Here is a 19,575-nt window from a genome sequence, read left to right as displayed (position 1 = left end):
ATATCAAGCACTTAATAAACGTGTACTATTCCTGCTGCTAAAAATAAAAATTATTGTGACAGAAAATTAAGAGTTGAAATGCGATGGAGCCTGTCAATGTCCTGTGGCTAGCCGTAGGAATGCTGAGAGATTCTCTAGAGCCTCTTTTTCCTCAATTTCTGTTTTCCAGTTCCTTCAGTGATCCTTAAAGAGTGGTCTGCCTATAAAGGGAAGTCACCTCAAACCCCTGAGCTGGTGTCTGCACTGACATTTCGGGAATGGACTTGCCCAAACCTCAAGAAGCTCTGGCTAGGCAAAGCAGTTGAAGACAAGAACAGAAGGATGCGGGCCTTCCTGGCCTGTATGAAGTCGGACACGCCCAGTATGCTCAATCCAGCTAATGTCCCCACCCATCTGCTGCTCATGTGTTGTGTACTCCGGTAAGCTACCTGACAGGCAGGTGGCCAGTTCTTTCTCTTTTACTTTTTTTATATTTCCTTTAAGCACCTGCTTTTATGGTATTTCAAGGTGGGGAAATTTTTATTTTATGTTTGGCTTATGCGCCAGAAACACCGAAAATGATTGTTCAGACAGCCTCCTCAGTTTATGATCCTTGGTCATATCGGTCCATGCATGACTCCTCTTTTATATTTGGTTTTAGTTTAGTTTTTGTCTTGTTCAGTCCTCGTCCCTGATCCAATTTCCTTCTTTTATTCACCCATAGTCATCTACTCTTGGGTATTTGATGTGTGTCCTTCCAAGCCATCTTCCATATATTTGTTTAGACATACATGTATTCATGCACAGTCTATAGTATTTTCTATGGGTAAACATTTTTCCTTTTATGGCATGAATGGTATTGTGCTGTACATCTCATTGTTTCTTTTTTTTCCCTTTTTTATTGAGATGGAGTTTCACTCTTGTTGCCGAGGCTGGAGTGCAATGGCGTAATCTTGGTTCACTGCAACCTCCACCTCCTGGGTTCAAATGATTCTCCTGCCTCAGCCTCCCAAGTAGCTGGGATTGCAGGCATGTGCCACCATGCCTGGCTAATTTTGTATTTTTAGTAGAGATGGGGTTTCACCATGTTGGCCAGGCTGATCTCGAACTCACCTCAGGTGATCTGCCCACCTTGGCCTCCCAAAGTTCTGGGATTACAGGCATGAGCCACCCCGCCCGGCCTGTTTCTTTTTTTCACTCAATATTATTTTTGAGGTCTGTCCATGTTCATATATCAATCGTTCCTCTTCACTGTTGGGTTATGTTCTATCAAATACTAATATTGATTGATAGATAATTGTTTCCAGTTCTTTGGTATTACAAATAGTGCTGCAGGGGATTTCTTCACAGATGTCTGTGTCTCTTTGTGTTCCTGAGTCAGTTTAAAGCATATAATGAGAAGTAGAATTTCTCGATCCTGTAAAATATGCATGTAGCTTTTTCACTAAATACTGCCAAATTGCTCTAGATTATAGCTGCACCAATTTATATTCCTGTGAACAATACGTGTTTCATTTCCTCATTATTGCCAGTACTAATACCATAAAACTTCTTAATTTTGCCGATCTAGTGTTTTGAAGTAGTATCTTTAATTTTAATTTGCATTTGACTACAGAGGAGGTTGATCTTCTATTTTTATGCTTATTAGCCATTTGAGTTTTCTCATTCTCTGAAGTGCTTCTTTATTTGTCTTGCAAATTTTTTATTAGGTTACTTGTCTTATTTTGCTGATTACAGAAGTTCTTTGTCAGATATGTATGTGTGTACACTCAGACACACATGTAGCAAATATCTTTTCTATATTTGAGTGTGCATGCATGTGTCTGTGCGTGTGTATCAGTCACAATTTGTTTAAACTTTATATATAGTGTTCCTTGTTTACCAGCAGTATTTCGTTTTTACTAGCCTTTTAAAAATTTAACTTGGCTGGGCGTGGTGGCTCATGCCTGTAATCCTAGCAATTTGGGAGGCCAAGGTGGGCGGATCACTTGAGGCCAGGAGTTCAAGACCAGCCTGGACAGCATGGTGAAACCCCATCTATACAAAAAAAAGAAAAAAAAATACAAAATTAGCCAGACATGGTGGCGGGTGCTTGTAATCCCAGCTACTTGAGAGGCTGAGGCAGGAGAATCGCTTGAACCCAGCAGGCAGAGGTTGCAGTGATCTGAGATTGTGCCACTGCACTCCAGCCTGGGCAACAAAGTGAGATTCTGTCTCAAAAAAACAAACAAAATTAGGCTGGGTGTGGTGGCTCACACCCGTAACCCCAGCACTTTGGGAGGCCGAGGCGGGTGGATCACTTGAGGCCAGGAGTTAAAGACCAGCCTGGCCAACATGGCAAAACCCTGTCTCTACTAAAAACACAAAAATTAGCTGGGCATGGTGGTGCACGCCTGTGGTCCCAGCTACTTGGGAGGAGGGAGGATCACTTGAACCCCGGAGGTGGAGGTTGCAGTAAGTCGAGATTGTGCCACTGCACTGTAGCCTGGATGACAGAGCGAGACTCTGTCTCAAAACAAAACCAAAAAAAAAAAACAAAAAAAACAAAAACAAAAAAAAAACTTTATTTTTATAGATTTAAGGGGTACAGGTGTCCTTTTGGTGCATGGATATATTGTATAGTAGTAAAGTCTGGGCCTTTCACGTAGCCATCGCTCAAATAGTGTACATTGTACCCATTAAGTAATTTTCAATCCCTCACCCCCTTCCCACCCTTCTGAGTCCCCAATGTGTATTATTCCACTGTCTACGTCCATGTGCACACATTATTTACCTCCCACTTATAAGTGAGAGCATGTGGTACTTGACTTTCTGAGTTATTTCACTTAAGATAATGGCCTCTAGTTCCATCCATGTTGCTGCAAAAGACATGATTTCATTCTTTTTTATGGCTGAATAGTACTCCAGTGTGTGTGTGTGTGTGTGTGTGTGTGTGTGTGTGTGTGTATCACACTTTCTTTAATCATTCATTCATTGATGAACATTTAGGTTGATCCCATACCTTTGCTATTGCAAATAGTACTGCAATAAACATACAGGTGCAGGCTTTTTTTTTCTTTTCTTTTTTTTGAGACGGAGTTTCGCTCTTGTTGCCCAGGCTGGAGTGCAATGGCACAATCTCGGCTCACCGCAATCTCTGCCTCCCAGCTTCAAGCAGTTCTCCTGCCTCAGCCTCCCGAGTAGCTGGGATTACAGGCATGCACCACCACGCCCGGCTAATTTTGTATTTTTTTTTTTTTCAGTGGAGACGGGGTTTCTCCATGTTGAGGCTGGTCTTGAACTCCTAACCTCAGGCGATCCGCCCACCTCGGCCTCCCAAAATGCTGGGATTACAGGCGTGAGCCACCGCGCCCGGCCTGGTGCAGGCATTTTTGTTGTGGTTGTTGGATACATATTTTGCAAATATTTTCTCTCATTCTGCAGGTTGTTTGTTTACTCTTATTTCTTTTGCTGTGCAAGAGCTTTTTCCTTTATGCCCATTTGTCTATTTTTGTTTTTGTTGCATTTGCTTTTGAGGTGTTTTTTTTGAGATGGAGTCTAGCTCTGTTGCCCAGGCTGGAGTGCAGTGGCGTGATCTTGGCTCACTGCAGCCTCAGCCTCCCAGCCTCAAGCAGTTCTCCTGCCTCAGCCTCCTGAGTAGCTGGGATTACAGGTGCACGCCACCACACCTGGCTAATTTTTTATTTTAGTAGAGATGGGGTTTCACCATGTTGGCCAGGCTGGTCTTGAACTCCTGACCTCAGGTGATCCACCCACCTTGACCTCCCAAAATGCTGGGATTACAGGTGTGAGCCACCGCACCCAGCCACTTTTGAAGTCTTAATCATGAATTCTTCACCTAGACCAATGTCCTGAACAGTTTTTTCTAGGTTTTCTCCTAGGATTTTTATAGTTCAGGTCTTACATTTCAGTCTTTAATCTATCTTAGTAGACTTTTGTGTTTTTTTGTTTGTTTGTTTTTGTTTTTTTGAGATGGAGTTTTGCTCTTGTTGCCCAGGCTGGAGTGCAATGGCATGATCTCTGTTTACCACAACCTCCACCTCCCAGGTTCAAGCGATTCTCCTGCTTCAGCCTCCCGAGTAGCTGGGATTACAGGCATGTGCCCCCACGCCTGGCTAATTTTGTATTTTGTTTTTTTTTTTTTTTTTGAGACAGAGTCTCACTGTGTCACCCAGGCTGGAGTGCAGTGGCATGATCTCGGCTCACTGCAAGCTCCGCCTCCCAGGTTCACACCATTCTCCTGCCTCAGCCTCCCGAGTAGCTGGGACTACAGGCGCCTGCCACCACGCCTGGCTAATTTTTTGTATTTTCAGTAGAGATGGGGTTTCCCTGTGTTAGCCAGGATGGTCTCAGTCTCCTGACCTTGTGATCCACCCGCCTCAGCCTCCCAAAGTGCTGGGATTACAGGCATGAGCCACCGCACCCAGCCCTAATTTTGTATTTTCAGTAGAGACAGGGTTTCTCCATGTTGGTCAGGCTGGTCTCAAACTCTCGACCTCAGGTGATCCGCCCGTCTCAGCCTCCCAAAATTCTGGGATTACAGGCATGAGCCACTGCACCCAGCCTTTTTTTTTGAGTGGGGTCTTGCTCTGTCACCTAGGCTGGAGTGCAGTGGCGCGATCTCGGCTTACGACAGCCTCTGCCTTTCGGGTTCAAGCGATTCTCCTGCCTCAGCCTCTCGAGTGGCTGGGATTACAGGTGTGCACTACCCTTCCCCGCTAAGTTTTGTATTTTTAGTAGAGACAGGGTTTCATTGTGTTGGCCAGGCCAGTCTCGAACTCCTGACCTCAGGTGATCCACCCACCTCAGCCTCCCAAAGTACTGGGATTACAGGCATAAGCCACCACACCCAGCCCATCTTGAATTGATTTTTGTATGTGGTGAGAAATAGGGGCCCAGTTTCATGCTTCTGCATGTAGCTAACCAGCTATCCCAGTACCATTAAAAAGGTATTCTTTCCCCAGTATGTGTTTTGTCAACGTTATCAAAGATCAATTAGCTGTAGGTATGTGGCTTTATTTCTGAGTTCTCTATTCTGTTCCATTGATCTATGTGTCTATTTTTATGCCACTACCATGCTGTCTTAGTTACTATAGCCTTGTAGTAGTTTGAAGTCGGGTAATGTGACGCCTCCGGCTTTGTTCTTTTTGTGTAGTATTGTTTTGGCTACTTAAGCTCTTTTTTGACTCCATATGAATTTTAGGATTGTTTTTTCTAATTCTGTGGAAAATTATGTTGGTATTTTGATAGGAATTACATTTAATCTGTAGATTACTTTGGACAGTATGGTTATTTTAACAATATTGATTCTTCCGATCTATGGGTATGAATTGTTTATCCATTTCTTTATGTCATATATAATTTCTTTCATCTGTGTTTTGTAGTTTTCCTCGTAGAGATCCTTCACCTCCTTGGTTAAATATATCCCTAGGTGGGTTTTTTTTGTAGCTATTGTAAATGGGATTGACTTCTTGATTTGGTTCTCAGCTTGATCATTACTGGTGTATAGAAATGCTACTGGTTTTCATACATTGATTTTGTATCCTGACACTTTACTGGGTTCATTTATCAAATCTAGGAGTCTTTTGGAGGATTCTTTAGGGTTTTTCTAGATATAAGATGATATCATCAGCAAACAGGGATAATTTCACTTTCTCTTTTCCCATTTGGATGTCTTATATTTTTTTTCTCTTTCTTGATTGCTTTGGCTAGGACTTCCAGTACTATGTTGAATAGGAGTGGTAAAAGTGGGCAAGTTACTTTTTTTGGAGACAGGATCCTGCTCTGTCACCAAGGCTGGAGTTCAGTGGCACAATCACAGCTCACTGCAGACTCAACATCCTGAGCTCAAGTGATCCTCCCGCCTCAGTCTCCTAAGTAGCTGGGACTACAGCACACATCATCATGCCCAGCTAATTTTTTTTTTTTTTTGAGACAGAGTCTCGCTCTGTCACCCAGTCTGGAGTGCAGTGGCTCGATCTCGGCTCACTGCAACCTCTGCCTCCTGGGTTCAAGTGATTCTCCTGCCTCAGCCTCCCGAGTAGCTGGGATTACAGGGGCCCACCATCACGCCTGGCCAATTTTTGTATTTTTAGTAGAGACGGGGTTTCTCCATGTTGGCCAGGCTGGTGTCAAACTCCTGACCTCAAGTGATCCTCCCGCCTCAGCCTCGCAAAGTGCTGCGGCTACAGGCGTGAGCCACTGCACCCGGCCATGCCCAGCTAATTTTTTAAAGTTTTTTGTTTAGAGACAGGCTCTCACTATGTTGCCCAGTCTTGAACTCCTGGGCTCAAGCAATCCTCCCATCTTGGCCTCCCAAAGTGCTAGGATTACAGACATGAGCCACCATGCCCAGCCAGAAAGTGGGCAAATTTTTGCCAACTTTTTATTATAATTTCATATATGTAGAAAAATTAGAATAATAGTACAGTGAACACTCATAACCACTACCTAGATTCTATAATTTTTATCATATTTGCTTTACTTCATATAACTGTCCATTTATTCATCACTAGGCATTGATTTTTCCATCTTTTTTACTGCATTTCCAAGTAAATTGCAGACATCAGTATACTTCTCCCTTCACTGAGAAGTATTTATTTTGGTTCTGTCCAGCCCATGATTTTCTACCTTTATGGTGTGTGTTTTGGTGTCTTATTTAATAAATTCTCCCCTACCCCTAAGTCATAAAGATATTTTTCTGGCCGGGTGTGGTGGCTTATGCCTGTAATCCCAGCACTTAGGGAGGCCGAGATGGGCAGATCACAAGGTCAGGAGATCGAGACCATCCTGGCTAACACGGTGAAACCTCGTCTCTACTAAAAATATGGCTGTAATCCCAGCTACTCAGGAGGCTGAGGCAGGAGAATGGCGTGAACCCGGGAGGTGGAGCTTGCAGTGAGCCGAGATTGCGCCACTGCACTCCAGCCTGGGCAACAGAGCGAGACTCCATCTCAGAAAAAAAAAAAAAAAAAAAAGATATTTTTCTACGTTTTCTTATACTTTTATAATGTTGTCTTCCATATCAGGTCCTTAATACAGTAGATATTTTGTACATGCTGTGAGAAAGGATCTAACTTTATTTACATAATATGCCAGTTTCCCAGCTTGATGTATTGAATGATCCTTTCTTTCCCCGACCTTTCTTATGTACCATGTTTGGTTTTTTTTTTAGACGGAGTCTCGCTCTGTCACCCAGGCTGGAGTGCAGTGGCGTGATCTTGGCTCACTGCAAACTCCACCTCCTGGGTTCAAGCGATTCTCCTGCCTCAGCCTCCCAAAGCTGCTTCCACATTTTCAGGTATTCGTTACCAGAAACCCGCACTTCTCAGTACCAATTTTCTTTGTTTTCTTTTTTCTTTTTTTTTTTTTTTTAGAGCCAGGGTCTTGCTCTGTCACCCAGGCTGGAGTGCAGTGGCATGATCATGGCTCACTGCAGCCTCCACCTCCTAGGCTAAAGTGATCCTCCCACCTCGGCCTCCCAAGTAGCTGAGACTACAGGTGCATGCCACCATGCCTGGCTTTTTTGTTTTTTGTAGAGATGGGGTCTATGTTGCCCAAGCTGGTCTTGAACGCCTGGGCTCAAGTGATCCTCCCACACCTTGGCCTCCCCAAGTGCTGGGATTATAAGCATGAGCCACTGTGCCCTGCCTCTTAGTCTATTTTCTGTTGCTTATGGCAGAATACCTGAAACTGGGTAATTTATAAAGAAAAGGAATTTATTTCTTACAGTTATGGAGTCTAAGAAGTCCAAGGTTAGGGGGCTTGCATCTAGTGAGAGCCTTCTTGCTGGTCATATCACGCTCATGTGCTGTATCAGGTCTCTCTTCCTTTTCTTATAAAGCCACCAGTTCCCCTCCCATGATAACCCATTAATCCATGAATGGATTAGCCCATCTGTGAGAGTAGAGCCCTAAAGATCAAATCACATCTTAAAGGCCCTACCACTCAATACTGCCACACTGTGGATAAAGTTTCAATATGAGTTTTGGAGGGGACATTCAACCACAGCAGGGTCCCTTGTATTTATGTGTTTTTTTTTTTTTGGAGACAGAGTCTCTGTCACCCAGGCTGGCTGGAGTGCAGTGGTGCGATCTCAGCTCACTGCAACCTCCACCTCCTGGGTTCAAGCGATTCTCCTGCCTCAGCCTCCTGAGTAGCTGAGATTACAGGCGCGCACCACCACACCCAGCTAATTTTTGTATTTTTAGTAGAGACGGGGTTTCACCATGTTGGCCAGGATGGTCTCGATCTCTTGACCTCATGATCTGCCTGCCTCGGCCTCCCAAAGTGCTGGGATTACAGGAGTGAGCCACTGTGCCCGGCCTGTATTTACATATTAATTTTAGCATTAGTTTGTTAATTTCTGCAAAGAAGAAAGCTGGGAAGTTGGATTCCATTGCATATGTAGATCAATTTGGGGAGTATTGCCATCTTAACAATATTTTATATTCTTTTTTTCTAGTTAGAAATCAACAAGAAGGATTTTATCTTATCTATAAACATGGGGTATCTTTCTGTTTACTTATATCTTTTATGATTTCTTTTAACAGTGTTTTGTAGTTTTCAGTTTGCCTGTATCTCAGGCAACTGAGGTATTTGCCTTTCCTGTCACCAAGATAGTTACTGTCTCTGACAATACTCTGGGCTTAAGGCTTGTGTACTCTCATTTAAAAAATTCCTTTCCTAAAAGAAATGAACAACAAAAAAAATCCCTTTCCTATCTCAAGGTCAGCAAATCATTGCTTAGCTTTTATTCTGCCTTTTATCTTTTTTACATTCATCTTTATAATTAATCCATCTGGAATTTATGTGAGGCATGGCTCTAAATGGATGTTTTCTCCCCAAATACAAATCCAATTCTCTAAATAATTATTTGAGAAATGCATCTCTTCCTCATTGATTTGTGATGCTTTCTTTAGCGTATTTTAAGTTCTAATGTGTCAAGGATCTTATTCATTATTATCTGCTCTAAAACAGTGAGCTGTCAATTTTTGTGATAATACTACATTATTTTGGTATGAGTTTATAATACACTTCGGTATGTAATAGGTCCAAAACACCTCTTTTTTTTTTCCAATAGCAGTCTTGCTGCAGGACCAAGATATATCTTATTATTATTTTTGTTACATTTTCTAAGCTAATCTTGTTCATTTGCCTTTCCTGATGGACTTTAGAATTATTCTGTCAAGTGAATGAACACTAGTTCTTATGTATCTTTATTCTTCATGTATCAGGATGGCACATGGTTAATCTAAATATCTTGTTATAGCTGAGAGTGAATCCACTGCTTCTTAAAAGATTTGCTTCTCAAGAGAGATTCCTCAACTTTACCCATAAACAAAGAGGAGAAACCTTGTCCAATTTCATGTTCCATCTCTGGAAAACTGTTGATATTTGAATGAATTTTTGCTAGAAATGATAAAGCCTTGATGCATGCCTCTCCCATTCAGCAGGGCTGCCCCTCACCTCCCCTCCAGAAGCCTGACTGAGTTCTTCAGTATCCCTCCCTCCTAAGTGATGACTATTGTATGCGCAAAGGTTCTGCCCTCCTCAAACTGTATCAACCTTTCCTAGAAGACTCAATTTCTCTAGGACATCTAGGAATCTTTTACCTACAGTTTGTGTAAGAAATTGAGGAGTATAGGCTCCTAGCACTCAGTTAGGCTATAACTTCAATGTTCCTACCTGGTGTTTACTTGATATTGCTGGACAATGCAGTATTAAGGATAAGTTAATCTTCATTTAAAATTTAAATTTCCAACCAGACTTTATGCTAATTGTTAAAACTGCATTTTTTTCCTACCATTTTGTCTTCTTAAAAACACAGGAGGCCGGGTGTGGTGGCTCATACCTGTAATCCCAACACTTTGAGAGGCCGAGGCGGGTAGATCGCCTGAGGTCAGGAGTTCAAGACCAGCCTGGTCAACATGGCGAAACCACGTCTCTACTAAAAATACAAAAATTAGCCAGGTGTAGTGATGGGCACCTGTAATCCCAGCTACTTGGGAGGCTGAGGCAGGAGAATCGCTTGAACCTGGGAGGCGGAGGTTGCAGTGAGCCAAGATCGTGCCACTGCACTTCAGCCTGGGCAACCGAGCGAGACTCCGTCTCGGGGGGGAAAAAAAAAGAAAAAGAAAAAACCCCTCCCAAGACTAAACCAGGAAGAAGTCGAATCCCTGAATAGACCAATAACAAGTTCTGAAAGTGAGGCAGTAATTAATAGCCTACTAACCAAAAAAAGTCCAGGGCCAGAAGGATTCACAGCCGAATTCTATCAGACGTACAAAGAGGAGCTGGTACCATTCCTTCTGAAACTATTCCAAACAACAGAAAAAGAGGGAATCCTCCCTAATTCATTTTATGAGGCCAGCATCTTCCTGAAACCAAAACCTGGCAGAGACACAACAAAAAAAGAAAATTTCAGGCCAATATCCCTGATGAACATCGATGCGAAAATCGTCAAGAAAATACTGGCAAACTGAATCCAGCAGCACATCAAAAACCTTGTCCATCACGATCAAGTCGGCTTCATCCCTGGGATGCAAGGCTGGTTCAACATACACAAATCAATAAACATAATCCATCACATAAACAGAACCAATGACAAAAACCACATGATTATCTCAATAGATGCAGAAAAGGCCTTCAACAAAATTCAACAGCCCTTCATGCTAAAAACTCTCAATAAACTAGGTATTGATGGAACGTATCTCAAAATAATAAGAGCTGTTTATGACAAACCCACAGCCAATATCACACTGAATGGGCAAAAACTGGAAGCATTCCCTTTGAAAACCAGCACAAGACAGGGATGCCCTCTCTCACCATTCCTATTCAACATAGTGTTGGAAGTTCTGGCCGGGGCAATCGGGCAAGAGAAAGAAATAAAGGGTATTCAATTAGGAAAAGAGGAAGTCAAATTGTCCCTGTTTGCAGATGACATGATTGTATATTTAGAAAACCCCATCATCTCAGCCCCAAAATCTCCTTAAGCTGATAAGCAACTTCAGCAAAGTCTCAGGATACAAAATCAATGTGCAAAAATCACAAGCATTCCTATACACCAATAACAGACAAACAGAGCCAAATCATGAGTGAACTGCCATTCACAACTGCTACAAAGAGAATAAAATACCTAGGAATACAACTTACAAGGGATGTAAAGGACCTCTTCAAGGAGAACTACACATTACTGTTCAAGGAAATGAGAGAGAACACAAACAAATGAAAAAACATTTCATGGTCATGGATAGGAAGAATCAATGTCGTGAAAATGGCCATACTGCCCAAAGTAATTTATAGATTCAATGCCATCCCCATCAAACTACCACTGACTTTCTTCACAGAATTGGAAAAAAACTACTTTAAATTTCATATGGAACCAAAAAGGAGCCCTCATAGCCAAGACAATCCTAAGCCAAAAGAACAAAGCTGGAGGCATCATGCTACCTGACTTCAAACTATACTACAAGGCTACAGTAACCAAAACAGCATGGTACTGGTACCAAAACAGAGATAAAGATCAATGGAACAGAACAGAGGCCTTACAAATAACACCACACATCTACAACCATCTGATCTTTGACAAACCTGACAAAAACAAGCAAAGGAGAAAGAATTCCCTATTTCATAAATGGTGTTGGGAAAACTGGCTAGCCATATGTAGAAAGCTGAAACTGGATCCCTTCCATATACCTTATGCAAAAATTAACTCAAGATGGATTAAAGACTTAAACATAAGACCTAAAACCATAAAAACCCTAGAAGAAAACCTAGGCAATACCATTCAGGACACAGGCATGGGCAAGACTTCATGACTAAAACACCAAAAGCAATGGCAACAAAAGCCAAAACAGACAAATGGGATCTAATTAAACTAAAAAGCTTCTGCACAGCAAAAGAAACTATCATCAGAGTGAACAGGCAACCTACAGAATGAGAGAAAATTTTTGCAATCTATCCATCTAACAAAGGGCTAATACCCAGAATTTACAAAGAACTTAAATTTATAAGAAAAAAAAACTCCATCAAAAAGTGGGTGAAGGATATGAACAGACACTTCTCAAAAGAAGACATTTATCCAGCCAACAAACATGAAAAAATGCTCATCATCAGTGGTCATTAGAGAAATGCGAATCAAAACCACAATGAGATACCATCTCACACCAGTTAGAATGGTGATCATTAAAAAGTCAGGAAACAACAGATGCTGGAGAGGATGTGGAGAAATAGTAACGCTTTTATGCTGTTGGTGGGAGTGTAAATTAGTTCAACCATTGTGGAAGACAGTGTGGTGATTCATAAGCTATTTTTAATTGTTTTTATGTTCCTGGATCTAGTCCATGTAACGTAGAGAACCAAATAAATGGGAAAATGAGCTATTATATGTATTTTGTTTGTTTTGCTTTTTTTTTTTTTGAGACAGAGTTTTGCTCTGTCGCCCAGTCTGGAGTACAGTGGTGCAATCTTGGCTCACTGCAACCTCCGCCTCCTAGGTTCAAGCGATTCTCATGCCTCAGCCTCCCAAATACCTGGGACTAGAGGCGTGTACCACCATGCCCGGCTAATTTTTGTATTTTTACTAGCGACGGGGTTTCTCCATGTTAGCCAGGCTGGTCTCAAACTCCTGACCTCAGGTGATCCACCCGCCTCAGCCTCACAAAGTGCTGGGATTATGGGCATGAGGCACCGCGCCAGCCTACTATATATTTTAGAAAGAAGGTAAATGAAATGTACAACTCCAGAGTTAATATGGGACAATGTAGGGCTGTGGCCCAGGAACATGTTAGGCAGTAGGAAGAATAAATCTTTATCATTATTCTTTAAAAAAAATTTTTTTTTGAGACAGAGTCTTACTCTGTCGCCCAGGCTGGAGTGCAATGGCGCGATCATGGTTCACTGCAACCTCTGCCTCCCGGGTTCAAGTGATTCTCCTGCCTCAGCCCCCTGAGTAGCTGGGATTAGAGGCGTGTGGCACTACTGCTCGGCTAATTTTTGTATTTTTAGTAGAGACAGGGTTTCACCATGTTGGCCAGGCTGGTCTTGAACTCCTTGACCTAAAATGATCCACCCTCCTCGGCCTCCCAAAGTGCTGGGATTACAGGTGTGAGCCACAGTGCTCGGCCTCATTATTCTTACTGGGAAAACTTTGTAAGTCACTAATCTTAATGTTAAGGTGGTTAGGAAATTAGTATATATTGGGGATCTAGTATGTGGTAGGGTCCCTGAATGTTATCTCAATGTTCAAACTGCTCTGAGACGTAAAATTATATCCATTTATGGTGAGGAAAGAGATGCTCAGAAAGGCTAAAGTGACATATCCAAGCTGAAAAATGCCAGAACCAGCATTCAAACTAAGGTCTGCCCATTTTGAAAGCGAAGTGCTCTGCAGTTCTCTGGTGACTTGTAGGGCTTGACTTCCCCTTTGCACAAAAACTTACTTTTTTTTTAACAATGAGAAAGTATAACAGAAACTAGAATATCACACATAATCATGGCGATATCTATCAAGTACCTAGAAATTAATTTAAAATGTAGGAGATCTCAACGGAAAAAAATTAACTATACTAAGACATAAAGGAAGAAACCTGAATAAATGGGAGAGGTAAACTATTATCTTTGGATGGGAGGACTTAACATTATAAAGATTTCAAAGCTCCCCAAATTAATCTATAAATTCAATTCAATGACAAAAAAAAATCCCAACAAGATTTTGGTGGAAACTAGACTGATCACAAATTATATATGGAAGAGTAAGAGCTCCTAAGGTGCAAGGATAACTAGTATAAGTCTCAAAAAAGAAAAGAGTGGAGATTTGTGCTGCCTGATATTAAGGCAAATTGCAAACCCTTAATAACTGAAACAATGTGATATTGATGAGGACCCTAATGGGCAGTGAAACAAAATAGAATCCATGAATGAACTTATACAGATATAAAAATGTAGTACATAATGGCCAGGCGCGGTGGCTCACGCCTGTAATCCCAGCACTTTGGGAGGCAGAGGCGGGTGGATCACTTGAGGTCAGGAGTTCAAGACCAGCCTGGCCAACATGGTGAAACCCGGTCTCTACAAAAATACAAAAATTAGCTGGGTGTGGTGGTGCGCGCCTGTAATCTCAGCTACTCAGGAGGCTGAGGCAGGAGAATCGCTTGAACCCAGGAGGTGGAGGTTGCAGTGAGCTGAGATCGCGCCACTGCACTCCAGCCAGCCTGGGTGACAGAGACTCTGTCTCCAAAAAAAAAAACACGTAAATACAAGGGACCCTGCTGTGGTTGAATGTCCCCTCCAAAACTCATATTGAAACTTTATCCACAGTGTGGCAGTATTGAGTGGTAGGGCCTTTAAGATGTGATTTGATCTTTAGGGCTCTACTCTCACAGATGGGCTAATCCATTCATGGATTAATGGGTTATCATGGGAGGGGAACTGGTGGCTTTATAAGAAAAGGAAGAGAGACCTGATACAGCACATGAGCGTGATATGACCAGCAAGAAGGCTCTCACTAGATGCAAGCCCCCTAACCTTGGACTTCTTAGACTCCATAACTGTAAGAAATAAATTCCTTTTCTTTATAAATTACCCAGTTTCAGGTATTCTGCCATAAGCAACAGAAAATAGACTAAGAGGCAGGGCACAGTGGCTCATGCTTATAATCCCAGCACTTGGGGAGGCCAAGGTGTGGGAGGATCACTTGAGCCCAGGCGTTCAAGACCAGCTTGGGCAACATAGACCCCATCTCTACAAAAAACAAAAAAGCCAGGCATGGTGGCATGCACCTGTAGTCTCAGCTACTTGGGAGGCCGAGGTGGGAGGATCACTTTAGCCTAGGAGGTGGAGGCTGCAGTGAGCCATGATCATGCCACTGCACTCCAGCCTGGGTGACAGAGCAAGACCCTGGCTCTTAAAAAAAAAAGAAAAAAGAAAATTGGTACTGAGAAGTGTGGCTGTTTCTGATAATGAATACCTGAAAATGTGGAAGCAGCTTTGGAACTGGGTAATAAGCAGAGGCTGCAAGAATTTGGAGGAGCAGGCTCCAAAACACCAAGGTTCTAGTGAAGGCTTAGAGCACAAGAAGACTAGGGAGAGTTTATAACTCCTTAGAGATTGATTAAATGGTTACAACCAGAATGCTGATATAAATATGGACAGTGAAGGCCATTCTGATAAGGTTTCAGATGGAACTGATGAGCGAGGTATTGGAAATGGAAGTAAAGGCCATCCTTGTTATAAATTGGCAAAGAACTTGGCTGAATGGTGTCCGTCTCCAAGGGCTTTGTTGTAGGCCAAACTTAAGAATGATGAATTCGGGTATCTGGCAGAAGAAATTTCTAAGCAGCAAAGTGCTCAGGCTACTGCATGGTTACGTCTAACTGTTTACAGTGAACTGCTAGAGAAAAGGGAAACAGAGCAGAAACATTTGGAAAATTCACAGCCTTGTCATGTGGTAGAGAATGAAAAAGAGTTTTCAGGAGTGGAACCAAGGGTGCAGAGGAGCCACCACTTTATGCCTAAAAGGGAGCCAGGTGCTAATAGTCAAAACAATGAGGAAAAGGCCCTAACGGCACTTCAGAGATCTTTGAGACAGCCCCTCCCTTTAGAGGCCCACAGCCCTTGGAGGACAGAATTGTTTGGGAGTGGAGGAGGCCTGGGACACAACTGCCCTGTGCCACCTCGGGAAAGCTGCTTCCCTCATCTCAGCCCCTCCAGCTGGAGCAGCCATATCTCACATGGCCCCAGGTGTGGCTCATGTCTCAGCTCAGGAAGGTACAAGTCGTAAACCTTAGTGGCATCCACATGGTGATAATTCTGCAGACCCGCATAAAGTAAGAGCTGTGGAGGCTTCGCAACCTCTACCCATTAAAAGGATCTCATTGAAAGCCTGGGAGCCCAGGTAGAGACTTGTTGCGGGGCCAGAGCCACCACAGAGATCCCCTACTGTAGCAATGCCCAGTGGGAACATAAGGTTGGAGCTGCCACAGAGTCTCCAACCAGGGCAATGTGTAGTGGAGCCATGGGAACAGGACTGCTACTGAGTCCCTAGAACTGTGAGGTTACTGGCAGCATGCATTGCCCACCTGGGAAACCTTCAGGCAGTGGATTCCAACCAGTTTGAGCAACCATGTGGCCTATACTCTGCACCCATACAGACAGGGCTACCTGAGGCCTTGCGGGTTGGGCTCCCACCACAGTGTGTCCAGGAGTCCCCACATGAAGTCAAAAAAGATTATTCTCCAACTCTAAGATCTTTTGTTTTGTATGTGTGTATGTGTGTGTGTTTTTTGTTTGTTTTAAGACAGAGTATCTGTCACCCAGGTTGAAGTGCAGTTCACTGGGGCCTCAAACTCCTGGGCTCAAGCAGTCCTCCCACCTCAGCCTCCTGAGTAGCTGAGACCACAGGTACTTAACCACCATGGCCAGCTAATTTTTTTGTTTGTTTGTTTATTTGTTTGTTTGAGATGGAGTCTCACTCTGTCGCCCAGGCTGGAGTGCAGTTGCACAATCCCGGCTCACTGCAAGCTCCGCCTCCCCGGTTCACACCATTCTCCTGCCTCAGCCTCCCGAGTAGCTGGGACTACAGGTGCCCGCTGCCACACCTGGCTAATTTTTTTTGTATTTTTAGTAGAGATGGGGTTTCACCGTGTTAGCCAGGATGGTCTCCGTCTCCTGACCTCATGATCTGCCCGCCTCGGCCTCCCAAAATGCTGGGATTACAGGCATGAGCCACCGCGCCCAACCCATGGCCAGCTAATTTTTACATCTTTTGTAGAGATGGAGCCTTACTGCGTTGCCTAGGCTGGTCTCATACTCCTGGACTCAAGCGATCCTCCCGCCTCAGCCTCCCAAAATGCTGGGATTACAGGCCAATTCTAAGATCTTGGAAGTAGATAACTTGTTTAGATTTCACAGGCTCACAGATGAGAGTTTGGGCTTTTGAGATAAATTCATTTTCTTTATATATAACCCACTGTCAGGCATTCTGTTACAAGCAACAGAAAATGGACTAATAATACAAACTGAGAATAGCCAAAATAATGTTGAAAAAAAGAACAAACACTGTACAGTTTCAAAATTTACTACAAAAGTATAGTAACCAAAAACAGTGGAATAAGGATAGACATATAAATTAATGTAGTTACATTCGAGTGTCCAGAAATAAACTCTGCTATTTGTGGTCAATTAATTTTTGACAAGGGTGCCAAGATAATTCAATGGGGGAAAAATAGTCTTTACAACAGATGGTTGGATATTAACATGCAAAAGAATAGGTAGACCTCTACTTCACACTATATACAAAAATTAACTCAAAATATATAGACTTAAATGTCAGACTGAAAACTATAAAACACTTAGAAGACAAGAGGTATTCTTCATGAACTCAGGTTAGGCAGTGGTTTCTTGATATGATGCCAGAAGCATAAGTAACAAAAGGAAAAATAGGTTAGACTAGATCAAAATTTAAAATTTGTGTGCTAGAAACAAGACTACAAATAAAGTGAAAACACAACCCACAGAATGAGAGAAAATATTTGCAAACCATGTATCTGATAAGGGCCTAGTATCCATAATATATATAAAGAATTCTTACAACTCAAACGATTGGCTGGCCACACTAGCTCGTGTGTGTAATCCCAATACCTTGGTTCATGTCTGTAATCCCAACACGTTGGGTGGCCGAGGTGTGAAAATTGCTTGAATCCAAGAGTTTGAGGCCAGTCTGGGCAACATAGCAAGACCCCACCTCTACAAAAAAATCTTTAAAAAGCAGCTGGGCGTAGCTGTGCACCTGTGGTCCCAACTACTCCAGAGGCTGTCGGGGGAGGATTGCTTACACCCAGGAGGTAGAGGCTGTTGTGAGCCATGATCATGCCACTGCACTCCAGCCTAGGCAACAGAGCAACACCCTGTCTCAAAAAAAAAAAAAAAAAGCCTACAAGTAAAGCAATAAATGATGAATAAATCAATTTTTTTAATGGGCGAAAGATTTGAATAAACATTTCTCCAAAGAACATACGCAAATGTCAGCCGGGCGCTGTGGCTCACACCTGTAATCCCAGCACTTTGGGAGGCCGAGGAGGGCAGATCACGAGGTCAGGAGTTCGAGACCAGCCTGACCAACATGGTGAAACCCTGTCTCTACTAAAAATACAAAAATTAGCCGGGCATGGCGCGTGCCTGTAATCCCAGCTACTCAGGAGGCTGAGGCAGGAGAATCACTTGAACCCAGGAAGGGGAGATTGCAGTGAGCTGAGATCGCACCACTGCAGTTCAGCCTGGGTGGCAGAGCGAGACTTTGTCTCAAAATAAAGTAAAATAAAAAAGAACATATACAAATGTCCAATAAGCACATGAAAAAATGATCATCAGGGAAATGCAAATCATAACAACAATGAGAAACCAGTTAACACCCATTCAGGTGCTATAATCAAAAAGACAAGGGATCAGGGGTGGGAGATTTAAAAAGAAGACATCCAGCAAGTATTGAAAAGGATATGGAGAAATTGGAACCCTCATACATTGCTGATGGGAACATCAAATGAAGACACATGTCCACACAAAAACATGTTCACAAATGTTCATGTAGAATTATTCATAATAGGCCGGGCTTATGCCTGTAATCCCAGCACTTTGGGAGGCCGAGGTGGGTGGATCACCTGAGGTCAGGAGTTTGAGACCAGCCTGGCCAACATGGTGAAACCCCGTCTCTACTAAAAATACAGAATTAGCCAGGCATGGTGGTGCATGCCTGTAATCTCAGCTGCTTGGGACGCTGAGGCAGGAGAATCACTTGAACCCGGGAGGCAGAGGTTGCAGTGAGCCGAGACCGTGTCACTGCACTCCAGCCTGGGCAACAAGAACGAAACTCCATCTCAAAAAAAAAAAAAAGTAATATAAAAAAATAGGCCGGGCGCAGTGGCTCACGCCTGTAATCCCAGCACTTTGGGAGGCCAAGGCGGGCGGATCACGAGGCCAGGAGATCGAGACCATCCTGGCTAACACGGTCAAACCCCGTCTCTACTAAAAATACAAAAAATTAGCCGGGCGTGGTAGCGGGCGCCTGTAGTCCCAGCTATTCGGGAGGCTGAGGCAGGAGAATGGCGTGAACCTGGGAGGTGGAGCTTGCAGTGAGCCGAGATCGTGCCACTGCACTCCAGCCTGGGCGACAGAGCGAGAGTCCATCTCAAAATAAATAAATAAATAAAAATAAATAAAGACTCCTCCTTCAAAAAAGAAGATATAAAAAGGAGAAGATCAGTAACTGTGACTGTATCTATGTCCCAAAATACATAAAATTAAAAAGACTAAACGGGGAAATATTTGCAACAGTTAGGACACTATTAATATTCACAATATATAAAGACTTAGATATCAGAATAGCTATCTAAGATAGCACAGATGGGTAAATGACAGTCTCTTCAGACTCATTTGCTTAGAAGAAACAGAAGCCATTCTAGCTCTCTCGCTTTTCCTCTCTTTTTTTTATTTTCTGGTAGAGATAGGGTCTTGCTACTCCTGGCCTCCGCCTCACAAAGTGTTGGGATTATAGGCATGAACCATCATGCGCAGCCCACTCTAGCTATCTTACTGTAAAGG

At 43.0% G+C, this 19,575-nt stretch overlaps 1 protein-coding gene across 3 annotated transcripts in view; it reads left to right on the top strand.

Annotated features, from left to right (window-relative positions):
• FAM120C (family with sequence similarity 120 member C) overlaps window positions 1-19,575 on the top strand; it is a 104,524-nt gene that overhangs the window by 60,480 nt on the left and 24,469 nt on the right. For all 3 annotated transcript variants that reach the window (XM_019018939.4, XM_031005883.3, XM_055376525.1), the window contains exon 10: window positions 170-419. In XM_019018939.4, coding sequence (XP_018874484.2) covers window positions 170-419 — 250 coding nt within the window. The remainder of the gene's footprint in view (window positions 1-169; window positions 420-19,575) is intronic.

Source organism: Gorilla gorilla, chromosome X (genome assembly GCF_029281585.2).
Source record: "Gorilla gorilla gorilla isolate KB3781 chromosome X, NHGRI_mGorGor1-v2.1_pri, whole genome shotgun sequence".
NCBI classification, from domain to species: Eukaryota; Metazoa; Chordata; class Mammalia; order Primates; family Hominidae; genus Gorilla; species Gorilla gorilla.
Note: the sequence above shows the minus strand (reverse complement) of the source record. Positions and strands in the feature narration are given on the sequence as shown.